This window comes from Zeus faber (genome assembly GCF_960531495.2).
Source record: "Zeus faber genome assembly, chromosome: 7".
Lineage (NCBI taxonomy): Eukaryota > Metazoa > Chordata > Actinopteri > Zeiformes > Zeidae > Zeus > Zeus faber.
The window spans coordinates 17,215,321-17,236,389 of NC_137203.1; the positions used below are offsets into that span (position 1 = coordinate 17,215,321).

Genomic DNA, 21,069 nt, shown 5'->3' on the forward strand with positions numbered 1-21,069 from the left:
TGAATTAATTCATTCATTAATGCATTCATTGAGGCATCGGTGTAATAGATTGTTTCAATATCTCTGACAACAGCAGCGACAGAGGGTTTTATTTCACATATCTTGCATATACTGTACCTGTACCTAAACCTATCCAACTGGCAGCCTGTGGGCCAAACGTGGACCTTGTACAAATAAAACATTGAATCCATGTATAGATTACATCAATCTGAGAAATGCACAATAATGTGAAAATGTTACTATGCTGAAGCATAGAGCATGAACAGTAAACAGGAATATAAATCCTGAGGGAATAATATAAAAGGTGTATTGTTTTCTTTTAATGTTTGTTATATATTCTTATTTCAAGCTTCAACATTTTTGGAAACTGATCAAAATATTTTGAAGAATAATCTTTTTTTATGGTTTTACAATGCTGTTTGAACAAATAAAATGGCTTGCTTCATCCATCTGGCCGCTTATCTGGAAACAGGTTGAAAATCTGGCCCCCAGCAAAATATTGTTGCCTAGCCCTTCTGCTGTACGTAATATGTTACACACAGTATATGTGCGTGGTACTACCACTTCAAATAATTCACATATTTATGTTCTCAGTCCACATACAAACTAATCAGGTAAAGAAATCTCCTGTGCACAGCAGACAGAGCTTTGTGCGACCTGTGGACCTGAAACCTTATCCTGAGTAAGCAGCTGCTTTCAAATAAGGTGCACGATGAAAAGTAAATGTCTGGTGAGGCCTTCTGCAGGCTGCACGTCTACAGTATAAGCAAACCTCTCTCTGGGTAGGTAAACAGAGGTGTGTGTCTGAGTGGGTTAGTGTGTGTGATACATGGACTGAAGGATGAAGAAGCCTAGATAGATAGACCGATAGACCGACAGACAGACAGACGAACAGACATATAGACAGATAGATATTACAGATAGATAGATAGATAGATAGATAGATAGATAGATAGATAGATAGATAGATAGATAGATAGATAGATAGATATTACAGCTAGATAGATAGATAGATAGATAGATAGATAGATAGATAGATAGATATTACAGCTAGATAGATAGATAGATATTATAGACAGATAAATATTATAGATAGACCCCGAGAGGCATGTCTGGAAAAACGCTTCAATGTGTAAATTTCCGTGAGCCCGGCCTTAGCAACGTGGGGGAGGCTGGTCCAGTCACAGGGAGCGTCTGGTCTCCACCGATAAGACCGCAAAAACACCATTTGGCGGAAAATCACATCCTAAGTCTCGGCTGCTCGCCACGTCTTTCTCGAGTGTGATTGTGTCTCTCTGTCGGAAATGAGAAACCTCCTCGTTTGTGACACCGTCGGAGAAGGGATGACCCAGGGGACGCGTCAGGGTTTGCAATGCCCACATGATAAGGGGGGGGGGGGGGGTAGTAGAGAGAAGCTGCCGTGACCTCGGGGTCACAGCCTCCAGCCACAGACCAGCAGGGGAAGGAGGGGAAGAGGATGAGTAATACGCCACCCTGCCAGAGGAAAGTATGCTTAATGCGTGAAACAGGTGCTTGAACAGCGTGGAAGACGTTACGCGGGTGTGTGTGTGTGTGTGTGTGTGTATATATATATATATATATATATATATATTTACACACACACACACATACACACAGGTAACACACACACAAATTTTAGTTTAGAAGCAGTGCTTATTCCACGGCGCCACGGATCGGTTTAAAGTTTGACGGGGCGACCCGACCTCTACTCTCACCCCGCGTGATCTCTTTTCAACCCACCAAATGCTTTTTTTGGGGGGGGGGGAGGCGTGCCTGCTGTTAGAGGGTCGTAGCGCTCAAGACAAACGGCTTGAGGAAATACAACTTCGAGCGCGGTGGAGCTACTCCACCCACTTCCCAAGCTACGAGGGAGTCTCCACTTCCACCTGTTTCGACCGAAGATTCGTTGAGCGCCCGCTGTGTGCGCAGTGAAAAACGAGTTGTCCGAACCGTTTCCCCGATTCGACAGGCTCAAATATCCGGATAGCGATTGAAAACACTGTTCGGATGAGGGCGTGCGACGACTTGTCGAGGAGCCCCGTGGGCGCCGCGCTCGCATGGGAGGGGAGCCCCTGACCGGCCCCGTTCCTTCTCCCCATTCTGAAACCCACCTCCTTCTTGACGGTGCGCAGCAGCCTCTGACGTGTCTCGGCTTCTGAAGCAAAGCAGAGGGAGGGAGGGAGGGGGGGGGGGGGGGAGAAAGAAAGAAAAAAAAAAAAAGCGTCATATTTGTATTTCTCTCGCGACACAAACCCGTTGCAGGTAACACATCTCCACGTACTGCGGCATGCCGGAAGGTATTATTTTTGTAATTATTGTTTTTTCTTTATTTGTTCGTTTTATTTTTCTCTCCCACCTGCCATTGCGGTTACCATGGAGTCTCCCCTTCTCCGGAGGTCCTGCCGCGCTCTCATCAGCGTGCCGCGCAACTACGAGGTGGACTCTAACCCCGCCCCCGCCCCCGTTCGCCGGACACGCCCCTTAAAGCGACACGCACGCACGCACACGCCGGGGAGATTAAAGTGGCAATCCGTGACAGTATTCTCGTTCAAAAAAAAAAAAAATTCCCACGTTTGAGCGATATGTATACAGCTAGATTCCAGCTTCGACAGGTCTATTTGTCACCTACACACACGCACTTCCATGCGTCTACGCAAGTGGAACGCCGACGCCCAATGCACCCCGGTGATGATGCGCAATTACGTTCGAGACCGAACACAATAGCGTCCTCATGTCTACTTGACTCACTAACTGAGACCAAACTGGTTCCCTGAATGATTCGGGCTGTTCGACGTATTTCCGTTGTGCGGGTGCGCCTCTATGTCTGCAGGCGTTCATTGTTGGTGGCGGGGTCCGTCCTTTTCCCGGCGAGAAGTGGAAGGGCTGCTGTGGTGAATTTGGATAAGCCATCGCGGGAAGAAAAAAAAAAATAAAAAATCGAATAAACAAATCCGGCGATCGGAAAAGACAGAATCAATCTTTCGAGAAAATAAAGTGACCGCACAAAGACAAGGGTGAACACTGACAATGTTCTTTTCTGGCAATTGCAATCCGCCCGACACAGGCAACGTTGTGGATTGCCGCTTTATCATTCAGAGTACCTAAGTGGGCATAAATGACAATTAGCAATTTGGCTGACATTGTGGGTAATAATAAAAGTTGGTTCACAATAACAATCATTGTTGTTTATATTCTAATTTATTATCTCTGTTTTTGCTATTATTATCAGAGATTAGGGGTCCAGCAATGCGGGCTGGACCCCTAATCTCTGCTTCTTATCTATGCAGCACCACGGTGAGTTATAAAAATGACAAGTCCTGGTTTACAGGCAAACGCAGACGGTTATTTTAAAGGCGTTTCATCTACATTCAGTTGCATGCAGCTGGCACGAGACGACAGACAGCAGGACGCCAGAGGACACCAAACTTGGAAAATTGTAACTCGTGTTAGTAGTAATGCTGTTACATTATTAGGGGTCCAGCCCGCAGACAATAACAATTACAGACAATTAATTTAGTTATATGTCCCGTTGATTTGTATCATTCGGTTGTATGTCGTTTTGAATTGTGGTTAGTTATAACTTTCAGTTCAGTTCAGTTCAGTTCCTGCCGTTCCTTCTGGAACATGGGGCGACGAGTCCCCACCACTTACCAGAATGGCGTCTTCTCGTCGTTTCCATAACATGCTTTTTTTTTGTTGTTAACCCCACCTATATTCTTGTCAAAATACTTGTCATGATGTGTCGTCATAATGACGTAATCACAATAGCGATAATGAATTACACAGTGACGGTAACGTGTCTTTATTGTTTTTGTGTTGTGAAGTAATGGTCTTTGTTTGTGTGTTTTAAAGAAGCAGAGGGCAGAACGCCCACGCTGCCTTCCATGTCAACTCGGACATTTGTAATAGGTGTCGGTGGGAAGTGATGCTGCGTTTCCGTGGAACTCGGAAAACTGTAATCCGTAACTAAACTGGACCCCGCGTATTGCTGCCTGCGGCCATATTTATTTTCATTATTATCATCGTAATAATCGCTTTAATACTAATTGATTGTTAATAATGCCATGCTATTATAGCATTATTATACATCTATCAAGCGATCCAGATAGATAGATAGATAGATAGAGAGATAGAGAGAGATAGATAGATAGATAGAGAGATAGATAGATAGATAGATAGATAGATAGATAGATAGATAGATAGATAGATAGATAGATAGATAGATAGATAGATAGATAGATAGATAGATAGATAGACAGATCGATAGATAGAGAGATAGATATATAGAGAGATAGATAGACAGATAGAAACACCGCCCTATTTGTTTCTTCCGGCAAACCTTTATCGCCATCTTGTGGTGACACCATACAGATCTTATCTTCAGTTGTGAAATACTGTATTTACACCCTCTATTCCAACACAGAATGAACATTTTCCATAACTGGGATTTATATTTGACCGGTTGTAATTTGCGTAATGATGCAAAACAAAATCGTTTACATGGAATTGCCTCATCTATGAAAAGTGCAGTTGACAGACTCCTCAAGAAAAGGATTACGTCGCTTTTTTTTTTGCAATGCAATGCTCTCAGTTCTGTTTATGTTACTGCTCCCTGCAAATCCAGATCATAAGATGAAGAACTCTAACGAAATGTAAGTTAAAACAATCCGGAAAAATATTCCACTTTTGCATTAATCAAATACTACAATTATTTATTCAACAAAAATACTACACAAAATACACAGTCATCAAGTTTCTGTGCATGCATAATGAGAAATAGTTTCACAAAACGACAGAGTAAATTGCGAAAGTCTGTGTTTTCATGCCTCGAAAACTGATACAGAGCTATTCTATACTCTGAATCAAGGGGCATCTTGTATTATGTCCAGAAGATGGCGAAAGCGCCATTCATCATAGCCCCAAAGGATAAGAGGCCAGGGAAAATATTCCGTACAGCTGCATAAGGATTACAGATCCACTGTTGTAATGCCACTGTTATTGGGAATGTTTTCAACATTGTATGTGGGTATTGTGTGTGTGTGTGTGTGTGTGTGTGTGTGTGTGTGTGTGTGTGTGTGTGTGTGTGTGTGTGTGTGTGTGTGTGTGTTTGTGTGTGTGTGTGTGTGTTCAAGTTCGAGTTCAAGAGATTATTTGTCACATACATATACATACAGTCATACGTGTGTGTGTGTGTGTGTGTGTGTGTGTGTGTGTGTGTGTGTGTGTGTGTGTGTGTGTGTGTGTGTGTGTGTGTGTGTGTGTGTGTGTGTGTGCGTGTATGTTACTAAACTTGTGAGGACCAATCTCCGAACTGACTATCTTTTGGTTTAGCAGTGCAGCTCACACACACATGGGTCCTCACTTTGATACCAATACAAGAATAAGTGTGAGTGTGTGTGTGTGTGTGTGTGTGTGTGTGTGTGTGTGTGTGTGTGTGTGTGTTCAAGTTCGAGTTCAAGAGATTATTTGTCACATACATATACATACAGTCATACGTGTGTGTGTGTGTGTGTGTGTGTGTGTGTGTGTGTGTGTGTGTGCGTGTGTGCGTGTGCGTGTGTGTGTGTGTGTGTGTGTGTGTGGTGTCACCTGAACAACTCTGCATATGGTGAAAGTATTAAAACAGTAGCTCGATAGGGCGAGTTCAGTGTGCACAGCGTGGAGTTCCCCGGGGCGGAACCTGCCTTAGAGGACAGACCTGTCAGGTGAATCAGGGAGTGAAACAATGGGCCGATAACACAGTGTGACAGAAGAGCGAAAAAAAAAACAATAAAAAAACGAAACCCTTCCCCGTTTCAACCACTACCATAACTGTGGGGTGCACTCTCCCTCTCTGAAGATCCAAAATTCAAGTTGGAATGTATGCTTTAAACTTCTAATCACACAGTGCCATTTCTGGTGAAATAACAACAGAATGAAAACACTCCTATGAGGTAATTATGTTGGTGCCATAGAACACACATTTAGATGATGATGCCATCTCCTCTCAAGTGTAACAGTCATTGGCAGAGTATAACAAAGTACAAACACTGTACTTAAGAACATTTTTCAAATATGGGTACTTAAGTATAACACCTAAACTGTGTATTTGTAAATTGTAATTAGGATATGCATGCAACACTCATCTGCAGGAGAAAGGTACAATAGCACTTTATGTTGTATTTTAGACTAGATATAACCAGTACTTTTACTTTTTAACATTTTAAGTATATTTAAGAGCAAGAACTTATATACTTTTACTTTGAGTGGAAATGTTAATGTGGTACTTTGTCATTTTGTGTCAGGGTATTTGTACTTTTACTTAAGTAAAAGGTCCAAGTACTTCTTCCATCACTGCTGCTTCTGTTGCTGCTGCTGTTGTTGTTGTTTCTGTTGTTGCTGCTGCTGTTGCTGCTGTTGTAGTTGTTGTTGCTGTTGTTTTTGTTGTTGTTGTTGTTGCTGCTGGTGTGGATGTTGCTGCTGCTGTTGTTGTTGTTGTTTCTGTGGCTGCTGCTGCTGTTGTTGCTGCTGTTATTGTTGTTGTTTTCTGTTGCTGCTGCTGTTGTTGTTGTTGTTTCTGTGGCTGCTGCTGCTGTTGTTGCTGCTGTTGTTGTTGTTGTTTTCTGTTGCTGCTGCTTTTGTTGTTGCTGTTGTTTCAGGGGCATTCTTTTGAAATTACCAGCTGACAACTATGTTCTTTTTTGATTGTATTTCTTTGTAAAGCGCATTGTGTTGCACTGGTATGAAGTACGCTTTATAAATAAAGTGTGATTGACTTGACTTGACTTGACTGTTAACAGTTTACATTGCGAAGGGCTTCGCAGGCCCATAACAGTAAGAAAAAAGAAGAGAAGTGTCCACTGCAGGTCAGCCATGCTATCCACTGGAACAGTTATAGGACGGACAGTAGCTGATGGACTAATTTTCAACAGCTTTATGTATATTGATTATTTCTCACACAAATATACACAATATGGCATTCTGTTGCCTAGGGTGACTCACATGTGTTCATATCTTCAGAGGATATACTAGTAGGCCTTTCCATGCCAGGACTTCTGCCTGAGTGCACATCCCACCAGCACCTCACAAGCTTCTTGGCAAAGGGAAATCTCTGTGTTATTATTCCAGCTCCAAACACAGTAGACTACAACACACAACAGGGTTTAACGGTCAAACTTCAAATAACAAATACATAGTCCTATTAACCACAAGGGATATGGTCAACCCCAAAGCAACAGGTGCCAGAAAAAAACATAAAACTACCAAAAAAGCAACAATCAAAGCCATGACATATGCCATAAAATACAGAAATAAAACTATAGTTATCAGTTGTTTATAGTCATCAGCTGAAAGGTGTGGGATATGAGAAGGCAAGAAGTGGATAGTTAACTTTAACATACAAATGCAACCCAAAGTGATGAAGAACTTTGTACGACAGTGTATAATAAAATATAAACCAGAATCAGTTCAGGCCAACGATGATGAAAGAAAAAACATTGCGGTGTCATATCCATATCTGTTTGACTCTGGGTGTGGAAGTTGTTAGTAAGATCTGTGGGCAAGTTTCTCCCGTGCACATGTCCATGTGTGATTGGAGTCGACGTGCTCTAATGGGCATCGGCGCATGTAATAAAATGTCCTGTCAGTCTGATGTTCTTCTGCCCTGTGTGCCAATGCACACTGACAGGACTGTATGTTGGAGAAGGCCAGTGTTACACAGTAACGGCTTGGGCCGTGGTGCTTCGGCCCTCGGGGAACCCAGAGTCCCTGGTTGCACAACCGTGGCTTTTCCTCTGGCTGATTGTTTACCCTTCTCAGCCTCAATAAGGAGAGCTCTTGAATAAATAAATACATAAAATCATCTCCGACAAGGTCAAGAAGCTTGCTCTGGATGTTTCTTCATTGAAACTAAGATTGTTTCGACGTTGTGGCATTGTTTTATGTGTTGAAGCAGCCACTAACATAATAACTATGCTTAATGTCGCAACTGCCCCTACTTTAATGAAAATTATGTCATAAAAATAATCGTTAACCTGTTCATGATGTAATAACATTGCCTAGCAAATAACTAGGTAATTACATCATCCATCATCTTTACATAACATTATTCTTAAGAAAGATTACTCACTCAATAGTGCAAGAACCATCATTTAATGTAATAACTTATTAAATGTATTATAATGCTGTTGTTATGTTATCTTATGTGTTCGATAATTACAATATGAACAGTTTACTACATTACAAGCGATTTCTTCTTTAATTACGTGCAGTTATTACATTGTGGCTGTTTTACATACACCTAATAATCAATTGATATACAGTAAGCATTCACAATCGGTCTCTTAAAATGGCCAAAGCCTGAAACTTAATGGTCAAACCTTGAAACAACTTGAAATAGAAACCGCCAACTTTTTCCAATTCCAATTTTAGTTGACCGCTTTGCGTATGATGGAGCTGTTGAAAGGCCAGGCAGTGGATCTGCTATGTGGCTTGTGCAGGGTAAGTGACAGTTTCACAAGGGTGCTGGATGTCTCATGTCCTATCTCATTGTTATATCCATTTCCTAAACTAACCTCATTTGATGCACTCCGTACTCTCTGACCCGTGTGATTACTGCCCTCTGTATATCTGGTTAGCCTTTTAAAACAGTTTGCTGCTAAAAGCTGTGAATTTGATTATAAAGTTATTTTTATCAGGTTTTCCCTAATGAGGGCAGTTATGCTACAGAGATGATCTGTTATCCACTGCCTTCCTCAAACTACATTAAAATAGAATCAGTATGCCAAGATGGCTTGAAGACACTATTTATAGCCATCAAAATTCGGACAGCACATAAGAACTGAACGCAAGACGCTTTGTTCACAGTCAAAAACATTCCGGGGTATTTTGTAATTTAAAAACTAATTTTCCAGGACGGAAGAGTAAAAAACACAGCTTGAAGATGCATGAATGGTCTTTACAGACATTTCAATATATTCTGCATTTTATTTAAATGGACCATTGTGACTCAATTAGAATTGTTGTTGTTGTTGTTGTTGTTGTTGTTGTTGTTGTTGTTGTTGTTGTTGTTGTTGTTTTTATTGAATGTAACTTGTACAGTTTGATCAAGGAAAAATTCTAATACATACAAAAAATAAACAATTACATAGACTTAGCAATGAAAATGTAAATACCACAGGTATTCTCTGTATTTTCACCAGCCTTTCTGATTGTAGTGATTATGTCATGACTATTACACAATATGAAAATATCCAAATGATAATCAATATTGTCTGCAATCTCTGAGGGAAAGAACTACAATTATAATATATATTGGCCAAGGATAAACGTATACAACAGCATGCAAATCAAGAAGCCAAACACAAGCATAGGAAATATACAGTGCAGGCTGAAAAAGTTCAAACTAAAGATAAAGATGAATTAATCAATTTAAAAAAACAGGGTCTGCTACAAATCTTACAAAGTCCCTGTTACATCTGGTAGGATCGACTTGGGGCATCTTTAGACTGCAGACTAAAAACTCTTCAGGGACGATATCTGCAATACACTAACCGATTAACTTGCAAATCTAAAAAAAAAAAAAGTTAGAAATAAAGAAATAAATAAAAATGAAAATCTCACAACAGTCTGCCAAATCCCCACCACCATCAGTGAGGTTGAGCATGTATACATATTAGAGAAAAGTATTATATAAAAGCTGAAATTAAAAAAAAGGTGTTATTATGTAAAAGCTAAAAAAAACAAAACCTATTGGTGTATTCCGTATTTATTAATACAAATGTATGAATACATAAATAACAAGTAAATATATAAAAAAATATACAAATAATTTTGCTGCTGGACCCCCCTGCAATTCTTTCGAGGCCAACTAGGGGGGCCGCGGATCCGGGTTTGGGACCCCCCCGACCCCCCCACCCCGCTCTTACAGGTACCACCATCAAGTGGTGGCGGCATCCATCCGTCGCCTGTTCTCCGCTCCTCCCACCGTGGGCTCCCGTCCTCGCACTGTAGCGCACAACCTTCTCACAACTTCAGCCCCACCGTGGAGCGTCCCGCAGCCATGCCACAGGACCCGGCGGCCCACGGCTCCCCGACGCCCGGCTACACCGGCACCAGCTCGGCCATCACCCAGACCGACTCCAGGGACAAATGGAGCAAAAAGATGGACTTTCTCCTCTCCGTCATTGGCTTTGCGGTTGACCTGGGAAACGTTTGGAGATTTCCATACATCTGTTACCAGAACGGGGGAGGTAAGGGGTCAACTTGTGATTTACTCATCAAACCGTGCTGACCCAACGTGTTAGTAATGTGACATCTCAATCCGGCAACGGTCAATTGTCAGAGGATGAACCTATTCACCTGGAATCAGTTGTCTTGTCCATGGCAGTGGTTCTCAATGACAGGTCTGGGGACCCCCCAGCGGTCCTTCAAGAGGTTTCAGGGGGGTCCCCCAGCAGAAATGGTTAAAAGTTCAACTTCACCGTCATTCTAATTTAAAAATATAGTATGTGAGCAACATTAATATAATGTATAACAAGGCTCTGCTCTTATCTAATATAGACAGGTATTTGGAATTTTGGGACAAAATCATATCTAACAATAAAAAAATCTTCAAGGATAAGGATTCCAGGGACAAAATCTTTTCAAATAGAGTCTGTGGCGTATTGCGTGTCAAATTGAGGGTCAAAGGATTTAGAATAGAATCATTTTTTTCTTTTACTTTGTGCTTACCAAATAATTTCCTGGGACGTAAAATACAGAACAGGAAAACATTGATTGTATTATATTGCAATTACATGCAAATAAAATCATTAGCCTACAATTTCAATATTAAGTGTGGTTTAGTCTAAGAGAATAAAGAGCCGTGTTGTACCTTTCCTCAGGGGCTTTTCTCATTCCTTACATTTTGATGGCCATCTTCGGTGGAGTTCCACTCTTCTACATGGAGCTGGCACTGGGCCAGTTCCACAGAACTGGAGCCATATCCATCTGGAAACACATCTGTCCCATTTTCAAAGGTAAGGTTCTTCAATTGATGTCCCTTTGTAAAACGAATTTGCTTTTTGCAATTGGGAGTGAAGTGAAATCTTTGCGTTAACGACGTCGAAACTCCGGTTATCAGCTCAGAACTTCCATCACCAGTTTGAATAAGACATAAAAAATTAATTTTGTTCTCATTAAAATACATTTACTGTACTTTTGGGGACGCTGCCTTCTCAACAGCGTTAACCAACGTGGGACTAGAGGAAAAAACACTTATCCACTTATTATAGTGTTCCTCAGTCATTTAGTTAAGTGTCCCCTTAACCTGATGGTGACAGATAAAAATTACGAATAATATCCCATCATCAGAGCCACCTCACAACGCAACCCCCGTGACCCCCGCGCCAAAGTCGAGCGGGTGACTGCATTTCGCCGCTGTGTTCCCAGGTATCGGCTACGCCATCTGCATCATCGCTCTGTACGTCTCCTTCTACTACAACACCATCATCGCCTGGGCACTCTTCTACTTCTACTCCTCCTTCAACAGCGTCTTGCCCTGGACCAACTGCGACAACGTGTGGAACACTCCGGACTGCACCAACTACTTTGGCCTAGACAACGTCACCTGGACCAACAACTCCAGGTCCCCGGCAGAGGAATTTTACACGTAAGTGCATGTAAGTGGCAGTGTGGCGGGGCGGCGGGGGGCGGCGTCACGCAAATCGCTAAGTACGATTATGTGGAGCTCTCGTCATGACTGAATGTTTTCGGGCCGATGCGATGGATCTCCAACAGGAGGAACGTCCTGGAGATCCACAATTCCTCCGGGCTGCTGGACGTCGGGGGCGTGCGCTGGCAGCTGATGCTCTGCCTCTTCCTCATCTTCACCATCGTTTACTTCAGCCTCTGGAAGGGAGTGAAGACCTCGGGGAAGGTACTGCAAGTGGAACGCAACTCTCCAATAACCACAGTACACTTTTCCATCGGCTGTAAAGGGTTACATTGCATCAATCATAGATAGGAATGGGCACCGTTAGTATTTACTCTCCCAATTCTTTGACTTATACCGAATAAATTGTCAGTGGTTATAGTGATTACTTAGACTAATCTTTTGATACGCTGGTGCCGCAAGTGTACCATTCTCTCCTGAAAGAGTTTTTTTGTTTTGTTTTCCAAGACTTTTATTTTGTTGAATTGCTGATGTCCCGACTTCACAGCTTATGTGTTAGGTTGGATTTGACGGCGCACCGGAAAGGTCCAAAGCGGCTGAGGAACATCTAGCTGGTGTGGCCTCTTATCGAACTGAGGCTCAATACCCAGCCCTATATATAGAGCTACCACACACACACGCACACACACGCGCACACACGCGCGCACAGACGCACACACTTAATTTATTTCGCTCCTTCTCGTGCGTCAGGTGGTGTGGGTCACTGCCACGCTGCCCTACGTGGTGCTGCTGGTACTGCTGATCCGCGGAGCCACGCTCCCGGGCGCCTGGAGAGGGGTGGTGTTCTACCTCAAACCCCAGTGGGAGAAGCTCCTGGAGACCAGTGTAAGTTTGACACCGTCACACGAGAAAAAGACCATCACCATATCATAAAAAAAAGGAAGAAACGATGAAATGGTCAACGCTATCAAACATCATTTGAGAATGAATCTGTTTAAAGGTCTTCAGCTGCTCTGCTCTGCTCGGTCAGTTGTTTTCTGACCGTGTTGTTCGAGGGAATATGGATGAGATTAGATGAGATGCATAAATAAGCCACAGACCGGGATAATAAGATGCATAATTGGTTTAGATTTTTTTTTCTCCTCTATTAACAAAGGCTTCCCTTTCTTTCCCACTCACCCGATGCCCTCTCTTCTTTTTTTCTGCTGAATACGCGCTGTTCTTTAGATCTGTGTACAGCTGTGCGTCAACTGGGTTTCTATTACAGCGCCTTTGAGCTTGAGACATTATTGAACATTAAAATGTGATAACATCTTTCGTATGTATTTGATATCCCTTGTTTATTTGTTTTGCAGGATGAACACGTTTTAAGATAACCTTCAGGAAAAAAAGCAACTTAATATATTATCATATAATATAATATAATATATCATAATATAATATAGTAAAATTTAATATAATACAATATTATATTATATTATATTATATTATATTATATTATATTATATTATATTATATTATATTATATTATATTATATTATATTATATTATATTATATTATATTATAATAAACCAAGACAACTGGAAGTTATTTTTCTATTCCATTCTATCAGGAACTGAATGGATATGCTGTTTTATAATCAATGTTTGTGTCGGTGTGAAGGTGTGGGTTGACGCTGCAGCTCAGATATTCTTCTCGCTGGGTCCGGGCTTTGGAGTGCTGCTGGCTCTCTCCAGCTACAACCCATTCACAAACAACTGCTACCGGTAAGAACTGAGCACGACATACGAAACATCTAGAATTCATCCAAGTAGAGACATCATGATCTATTATGTTAGCCACCATAGTATGATAGTAATTTAAACTGTGCTCATGCTAATAAAGCCTCATTGAGTTCAATTGAATTCAATTGTTAGCTGTTGCGAAAATGAAAAGCGCTTGTAAATTAAAACTCCAATTGGATTGTGGGGATTTAGATGTGTAAAATCAATGTGAGTGGCAAAGTTATGACAAAATGCTATAAATAATAATAATAATAATAATAATAATAATAATAATAATAATAACCTTTATTTGTATAGCACATTTAATTTCCAACATGCAACTCAAAGTGTTTTACATTAAAAGAAGGCCATCAGATAGTAACATTAAAAGCAAAGAAAACAAGCAAAATGCATTTACAAAGTAGAATAATAAAATAATTAAAAGAATGTAATAAATTAAAAAGCTAACAAAAGTACATATTCATGATTGAAGTTAATAAAAAAGGTAAATATTTTTCTTTCAATAGACCAGGGAGTAGTGAATAATAATAAATGATGGGTCATACAGAATAAAAACGTATTTTTTATTAATTTAGTACAGGTGTCTGTGTGAGCTTAATGTGATCGGCAGGTCACAACAGCCTGCGATGGTGGCCGGGTTGCCAGGGTTGGAATTTACTTTAAATCCCAACTTAAATATTTCAGGGGCCTTGAAAAAGATCACCTACTTACCTATTCTCCTCCAACAGCGATGCCATAGTGACCAGCCTGGTGAACTGCCTGACCAGCTTCGTGTCGGGGTTTGTCATCTTCACCGTGCTGGGCTACATGGCCGAGAAGAGGAATGTGGAGGTGGAGGACGTAGCCAGGGATAAAGGTCAGCTACTAAAACGTGTTATACTCACGAGTTAGAGACTACACCACAACCGATGGATTGAGTTTGTTGATTTACTGAAGATGGGAAGCAAAAATATACGGAATTGTGATTATGCAGATAAGGTGATGATGATGATGATGATGATGATGATGATGATGATGATGATGATGATGATGATGATGAATGAGTGGCTTGGGCGTGCTGGTAAAAGGGATGATGAATGGTGAGCTTGGTGAAAAAATGGACCACCAGGTGGTCTTGACTCGGGATGGGGGAAGGAGTCTTCAGGGCGTCAGGCCTCAGCCACGCTTGCGAACCCCCCTGGTGGTTCTTGTTTAATGGAGAAGGGAGAGTGAGACAGGTGGAGCTGAGGAGGTGGCGGGGAGCAAAATGGCAGAACAACCCAATGACAGGTGGATGTGACCGGCATATAATACTGTATATGCAAAATGTTGATTGGTAGTAGGTGCGGTTGGGGTGGGGTCTCCACTCCCGAACCTCAGTTAATTCTGACCCCCGTTTGAATACATCGGAGAGCACGAACACGATTCATCATGGTAACTTTTCTCCATATTCTCAGGGCCAAGTCTGCTTTTCATCACCTACCCAGAAGCTATCGCCAACATGATGGGCTCAACGTTTTTTGCCATTATCTTCTTTGTGATGATGATCACCCTGGGTCTCGACAGCACGGTACGTCATTCACTGAGTTAGAGTGAGGTTTTGTAAGCCGAATCAGGATGTAGTCACATGTAAGATGTATATTAAATACCTGTGTTCTTCCTCTCAAGCCCTGTTTTGAATATGTGTCTCTTAGTTTGGAGGGCTGGAGGCGATCATCACTGCGGTGTTGGACGAATACCCCGATCATTTCTCTCACAGACGGGAACTTTTTGTTCTGGGTTTGGTCGCCGTCTGCTTTTTGGGCTCGCTGAGTACACTCACAAATGTAAGTAGCTCCTCATTATTTCCCCCCAAAATCTGTGAGTTGAAAATAAAAGTCAAAATGGTCCCACTCAAGAGAATTTCCAAGCGTGTTAATGTAATTTAACTGTGTGCGTGGTGGGTCACAGGGTGGGGCCTACGTGGTGAAGCTCTTGGAGGAGTTTGGCGTCGGTTCCTCCATCATCGCTGTCGGTTTCCTTGAGGCCATTGCTGTTTCCTGGTTTTACGGTAGGCAAGAGATAATTGTTTTTTATTTTATTTCTTTGTTTAACCTTTATTTGGAGAAGTCATCTCATTGAGACACAGGGTCTCATTCTCAAGAGAGACCTGGTCATCTGACAAAAACTCGTCAGTCTTTCGTATTTCGTATTCATGTACTTCTGCTTGTTTTGCATAACATTTTCAATTCGCTTTCAGGTATCAACAGATTCAGTAATGACATTCAGTCCATGTTGGGCAGCGCTCCTGGAATGTTCTGGAAGGTGTGCTGGGTCGCCATCAGTCCAGCGTTTCTAGCGGTAAGTGACAACATTTAACAGCCGACCGGTGGATCTAGACGGCCTTCTTTATATGGAATTAAATAGATCTACACCTTTCAAAGTCATCTAGAGAGCGGTGGATAATACTTCGACATCTGGCCTTCAGTTGTGTGGTGTGGAGGTGCTGTGGTTTGAGCAGCCACACCTGTCATGGGTCTAGGGTATTGGGCCCGGGGTCAGGGTGGCTGTACGCCTGGTGTTCGTTAGAGTAATCAACGAGCAACAGGTAAAACCCCCATCCCCACACACACGGGAGAGCAGCCCTTGTCATGACATGTTTTCCATCTGCTCTGGGCCTGTTCCACCTAGCCCACCCTCTACAATTAAACTGGTGCGTTTCAACCCCATCGCCCCATCGTCGTGTCGGAGGGCCCTGGAAACGCCACTCGGGTGGCGTGTGGCAGACGAAGCTGCCGCAGTATGCTTTCCATAACAACTCATATTACTCGTATGCCCTTCTCCTTCACCTGCAAACATAATATCCTCGTCTCTGTTTCTCCTGGCATTTTGAGCTGATGCTCTACCTTGGAATCCTGTGCAATTAGTTCTCTCCAGTATGTCAGGTTTCCTGGGAGAACGTGCCTCAAGGAAAAGAAAAAACAAAACAAAACAAAGTAATGTGTAAAATTAGGACGCCTGTGTGAGTCTTAGCAATGCAATCCCGTCTAGAATGCTTTTGCAAATGTCTTTATTTCCGTTCCCAGTATATCATAGTGAGCTCGCTGCTGAAAGCGCCGCCTCTCATGTTGTTCGACTATAAATACCCGGACTGGAGCATCATGGTGGGCTATATCATCGGCTTCTCCTCGTTCATGTGGATCCCCATCTACATGGTCTACAAGCTGGTGTGGACGCCCGGGTCTCTCAAGCAGGTCAGTGTGTTCTCTGCTATCAAGCTAAAGTGGAGCGACCCTCCAGAGCGACGTCGTACTGTAACGTTCACATTTGGGTTTTTTTCGGCAGCGACTGGCAGTGTGTCTGCGACCGGAGAGAACCATGCCGGACATCCACACGGACACGCTCAACATGGCCCCCGTCCCATAGAGAAAGGCGGAGCGAGAATGTTCTCACTGAAACATCACATTTGGATTCATCGGTTTCAGAATCAGAGTTTTTTCGACTCTACCGGTCCTACATAAATAACTGGCTGTAGACTGGTCATTTTGTAATTCTAAGAGGTATAAAGAGGTACTCTGTGTGGCCCTATTTAATAGTTAACTGGATCTGGATCTGTTGAGGCCTCCTCAGTAGCACGATCCAGCTTGCATTGTGTCCCTCCATGCTCTGGAATGATAACAATATTAAATAATAATAATATAATAATAATAACTCCACTTCAGACACAGACTTGTATTCTGGCATTTTCACAAACTCCTTGTGAAGATTCATTCATTATTTGAACACCATAATATAACACTACAGGGTATATACAGATCTAATATTCACAAAAAATATTTTACAATGCACTGGAGGAATAAGAGGGGAGTTTTGAGTAAATCATCATAAAATACATAAATAGGCAGCTTTTTCAATGTTTTTCCTTTCCAGTGTTTCATTTGAGTGATTCTGTGATCCCGTGGCAATTCAGTTAAAACCATTTCAGAAAACATATTGATCCCAGCAACATGATTCCAAGATAATACAGTAATACAAACTGTAAGTGGAGGGCGTCATCCTAAATAAAGACTGAATAAACCAGCTCAGAGAATGCCGCCACATCGCTCCAATCTTATTTTTCTGCGTTTGCGTTTTGTCCGCACAATACGACAATTAATCCGACGCTGGAGTCATAACCGCAAGGAATGCTCTGCATGCTCAGGTACAGCGACTACAAGCCCCGACTAGGAGTGAAATAATTCACTCTCGTATCAACTCTTGAGCTGTGTTTGCTTTGTTATTCCACGTGGCTTCTGTAAATGTTTTTTTGTGGGTTTTAGTCGTTGGTCGTCAACACGGAATTAACATTCCTCCGAAAACATTGTCCGCTTATGGTCTTTACACTAAATTTACCAAATCGCTCATAATTTAGACACAAGTTTGTTACAGTAAATCATTATATTACAGAAGGGATTAGCAAATTAATCAACGAGTGTGTTTCCAAAACAAATCCACTACTAAATGTAAAAACAATTCATGACAATTTAGTATTAAAAAAAAAAATACACTGTTTGTATAGTTGTTTATACTATATGCTGAATATAATATTTTCCCTACAACCGTAATGAAGAAAGCTCATGCCTTCAGACAAAGAGAAAATGTATGCTTTTCTTATGCTGTTAGGGAAATAATGCTTTCTAATATTTCAAGCTTAAGTCTGTATTTTGTGTTCTGTGTGTCTGTGCATTAATGGAATAAAAAAAGAGAGGCCAAGTACTTGAACTGCCGTGTACCATGACTCAAAGCAATCAACTAACAATTTCAAAATGTATTTAAGAATCTCTGGCTTATGTCCCTGAGTTAACTTCAACGTACCCGTTCTGCCTTAAATCTGCTTAAATGTTATTTGGAATTTGTTATGATCAGAATTGTAAATGTTGTCTTGATATTGTGCCTCTCCAAAGATTTTTTTTTTTTCCCGGAAAATTAAAGACTGTTTAAACTTCTTTGTATATAAATATTTAAGTGGCATGTGTTGACTTGTCAAATGACTTTTAAACCATATTTATTATTCAGAGAATACTGTGATGAGAGACAAAAGGAGTGTTATATCTTGTCCATGTGGGTGGACATTTAATAATCCATGAAGAAATGTGTTAAAGATGTCATCAAAATTCGAATTTAAAAATGAAATGAATGATCTTGGAAACAATGAATTTAATATTGTGTTTGGTCTTCTTATTATTCTTATCAATCAATGGAGTTATCAACCATAAACATCCTACACTCCCTATTTACAGCCGATTCAAACCCAATATACGTCTTACATGAAGTAGATGTCAGCGATGTAGGAAATGGGTTTTCGTCTGCTCGCCGTGTTCTTCTCATGTCTCAAGAGCAGATTTCTAATTAACAGGCTGATTTGCAATGTCCACGACTCATCAACATACAGGTGAACAGAGCAGCTTTCACCTTCAAATGCTTTTAATAAAATGTTTTATTAAGTAGGTCGCTGTCCCCCCTCCATAACCAACACACGGCCACGCGCAACGGTGCGTGTCGGTGCCTGCGCACGCACGCACGCACACACACACACGCACACATAATACCCACATACAATGCTGAAACCATTCCCAATAACAGTGGCATCAAACCTGCAGTTATTCATACGCTCCTCGGCAGCGGGGCCTGACCGCTTCAAGGGCCACTGGTACGGCAGCAGACTACACATGAATATCAATTGGAACCCACGACTCCTCATTGGAGTGTTGGTTGAGAAAAGCAGAGATCAAAGCCCTTGCTACCTCTGCTGTTGCTCTAGAGCACGCGGGCAGGGGATAATCACGGCACAAAAGGAGCTCGACGGACGCCCTCCAATGGATCTCAGACGAGCACTTCGACAAACGCCGCGCCGGGGCAAACAGTGTGACCGCAGAGACATGCAGGGTTTTAATCACTGGAGTGCAACTCTTCATTCTCTGGACAAAATACCAGAGCTTTTGTTGAGCAATAGTATCACAGAGTGAAAAAATGCACAGTGTGCGTTGTATTTTAGCATTCATTTGGTTTGTATAGGACTAATGTATTTATGTGTTTGCGTTTTCGAGATATTCATTGACATTCTGCGGCACTGATGTCGTTCTGTGTGCAGTGCGCTCTGTTGTAGCCTTTGGGCTCCACCGACTTAACCGAATAACAGCATATCGGAAAAAAAAAGGTGTAAAAACAAATGTAAAAATATCTCTTAAAGGTGAATTTAGTGGCTTCTAGCCGTGAGTTTGCAGATTGCAACCAACTGAATGCACCTCCCTGTGGCGGTTCAACACAGTGGCTTCCGTGGAAGAGGTGGTGGCTGCGAAACTCGCGAAAAATGCGAAAAGCCCTCTCTAGGGACAGTGTTTGGTTTGTCCGTTCTGGGCTACTGTAGAAGAAACATGGCGGCCTCCGTGAAATGTACCCTCCCTATGTAGATTAAAAAAAAAAAAGGCTCATTCTAAGGTAACGTCAACACGATTCTTTTTTTTCATGGAATTATACACTAATTAAAACATACTCATGAATATTTTTTCTGCCAAGTGTGTTCTGTAAATTATACACACTGGACCTTTAAATCCTGCAAAATATCAGTTTATTGAGATGAAAAAGCTACAAACCTATAAAACGACACTGGCTAGCGTGGTAGATAGATGTTGGTTACTAACATATACAGTAAGTGACTTGGCATTAATTCACGGTGTTAATAAAGCTTCTAATTATTCATAAATCACTATGAATCAGTTGGGGGGCAAGACAGAAAACGACTCTGACCAATAGGCTGTAAATGCTTACTACGAGTTAGTTGCAGACATTTCGGCTCTGGAATCCCTTCCTAAAATCGTAATAGTTATGCACATATTTTATGCGAATCATTTGTCGTCGACGCCTCAAATTTCACTTTTGGGCGAATGCCGCCAAAACGGCCCTTGAAGCTTATTGAGCTGCTGAGCCCGAGTGCGGAAGCTAGCAAGTGTTTGAAATGGTGTGCGGTCTGAAGTTTTATAACGACGTTAAAGGCCATATGCATCAGTCATGCAGAGTAATGATGCAGATATGGCCCCGGGGAGAATGACCTTTAGATCTGCCGAAACGCTCTTTGACATTTCTGCGCCGAAACACTTCACTCATATAAGACAGCCACACTCTGCCCAGAATAAAATAAAAATGTGATCGTATTATGCGGCGGTGGCGCCGCAGCCGCCCTGACTGGGGTGAGCTTGTGTGCATAACTTTTGATAGACTCGAGTTAAGCGTTCGAACGGAAGATGATTCATAAATAAACATAAATTAACCAAAAGAGCTGTAGTACTATAATAAATCCAGTGGGCCTTATAGTCATTTAAACATTTGACTAAGGATCGTGAGTTTGAAATAAGTAGTGGGACAAGTACTCAGACCTTATTTAAGTAAAATTACAAATGTTGACTGTGTACTTTACTTATTGTGTAAGTAAAATAAAAAAAAAAATAATAATAATAAATACAATTTAAAAAAGTACTTGTACTTCGCTACTTTCAACCATAAATGACGTAACATTTGCCGAGGGCGCTAGGACCCAGAGGAAGCGGCGTCCACCCAGCTCCTGCCCCCGCGTCTCCACGATGCTGCGTCTCATCCGAACAAGTGCAATTGTGTGTTTCGGTGCGTTAGTTGGCGGA

The 21,069-nt window shown here is 41.8% G+C and overlaps 2 protein-coding genes across 2 annotated transcripts in view; one reads left to right on the forward strand and one right to left on the reverse strand.

Annotated features, from left to right (window-relative positions):
* sgsm1a (small G protein signaling modulator 1a) overlaps positions 1–2,384 on the reverse strand; it is a gene marked incomplete at both ends in the record, with an annotated part of 26,807 nt that extends 24,423 nt beyond the window's left edge. Inside the window, 2 exons of the mRNA XM_080004232.1 lie at positions 2,133–2,176; positions 2,378–2,384. Of these exons, the coding sequence (XP_079860358.1) occupies positions 2,133–2,176; positions 2,378–2,384 (51 nt within the window). The remainder of the gene's footprint in view (positions 1–2,132; positions 2,177–2,377) is intronic.
* A 7,676-nt stretch (positions 2,385–10,060) lies between these two features.
* On the forward strand, positions 10,061–16,822 carry slc6a4b (solute carrier family 6 member 4b; the record flags this gene model as incomplete). The annotated part of the gene is made up of 13 exons (XM_080004234.1): positions 10,061–10,250; positions 10,884–11,018; positions 11,431–11,650; positions 11,779–11,917; positions 12,404–12,538; positions 13,317–13,420; positions 14,167–14,294; positions 14,875–14,987; positions 15,112–15,243; positions 15,368–15,467; positions 15,657–15,757; positions 16,483–16,650; positions 16,742–16,822. The coding sequence occupies 13 exons, from the start codon at positions 10,061–10,063 to the stop codon at positions 16,820–16,822; spliced, it is 1,746 nt and encodes a 581-aa protein (XP_079860360.1).
* Positions 16,823–21,069: the final 4,247 nt, after the last annotated feature.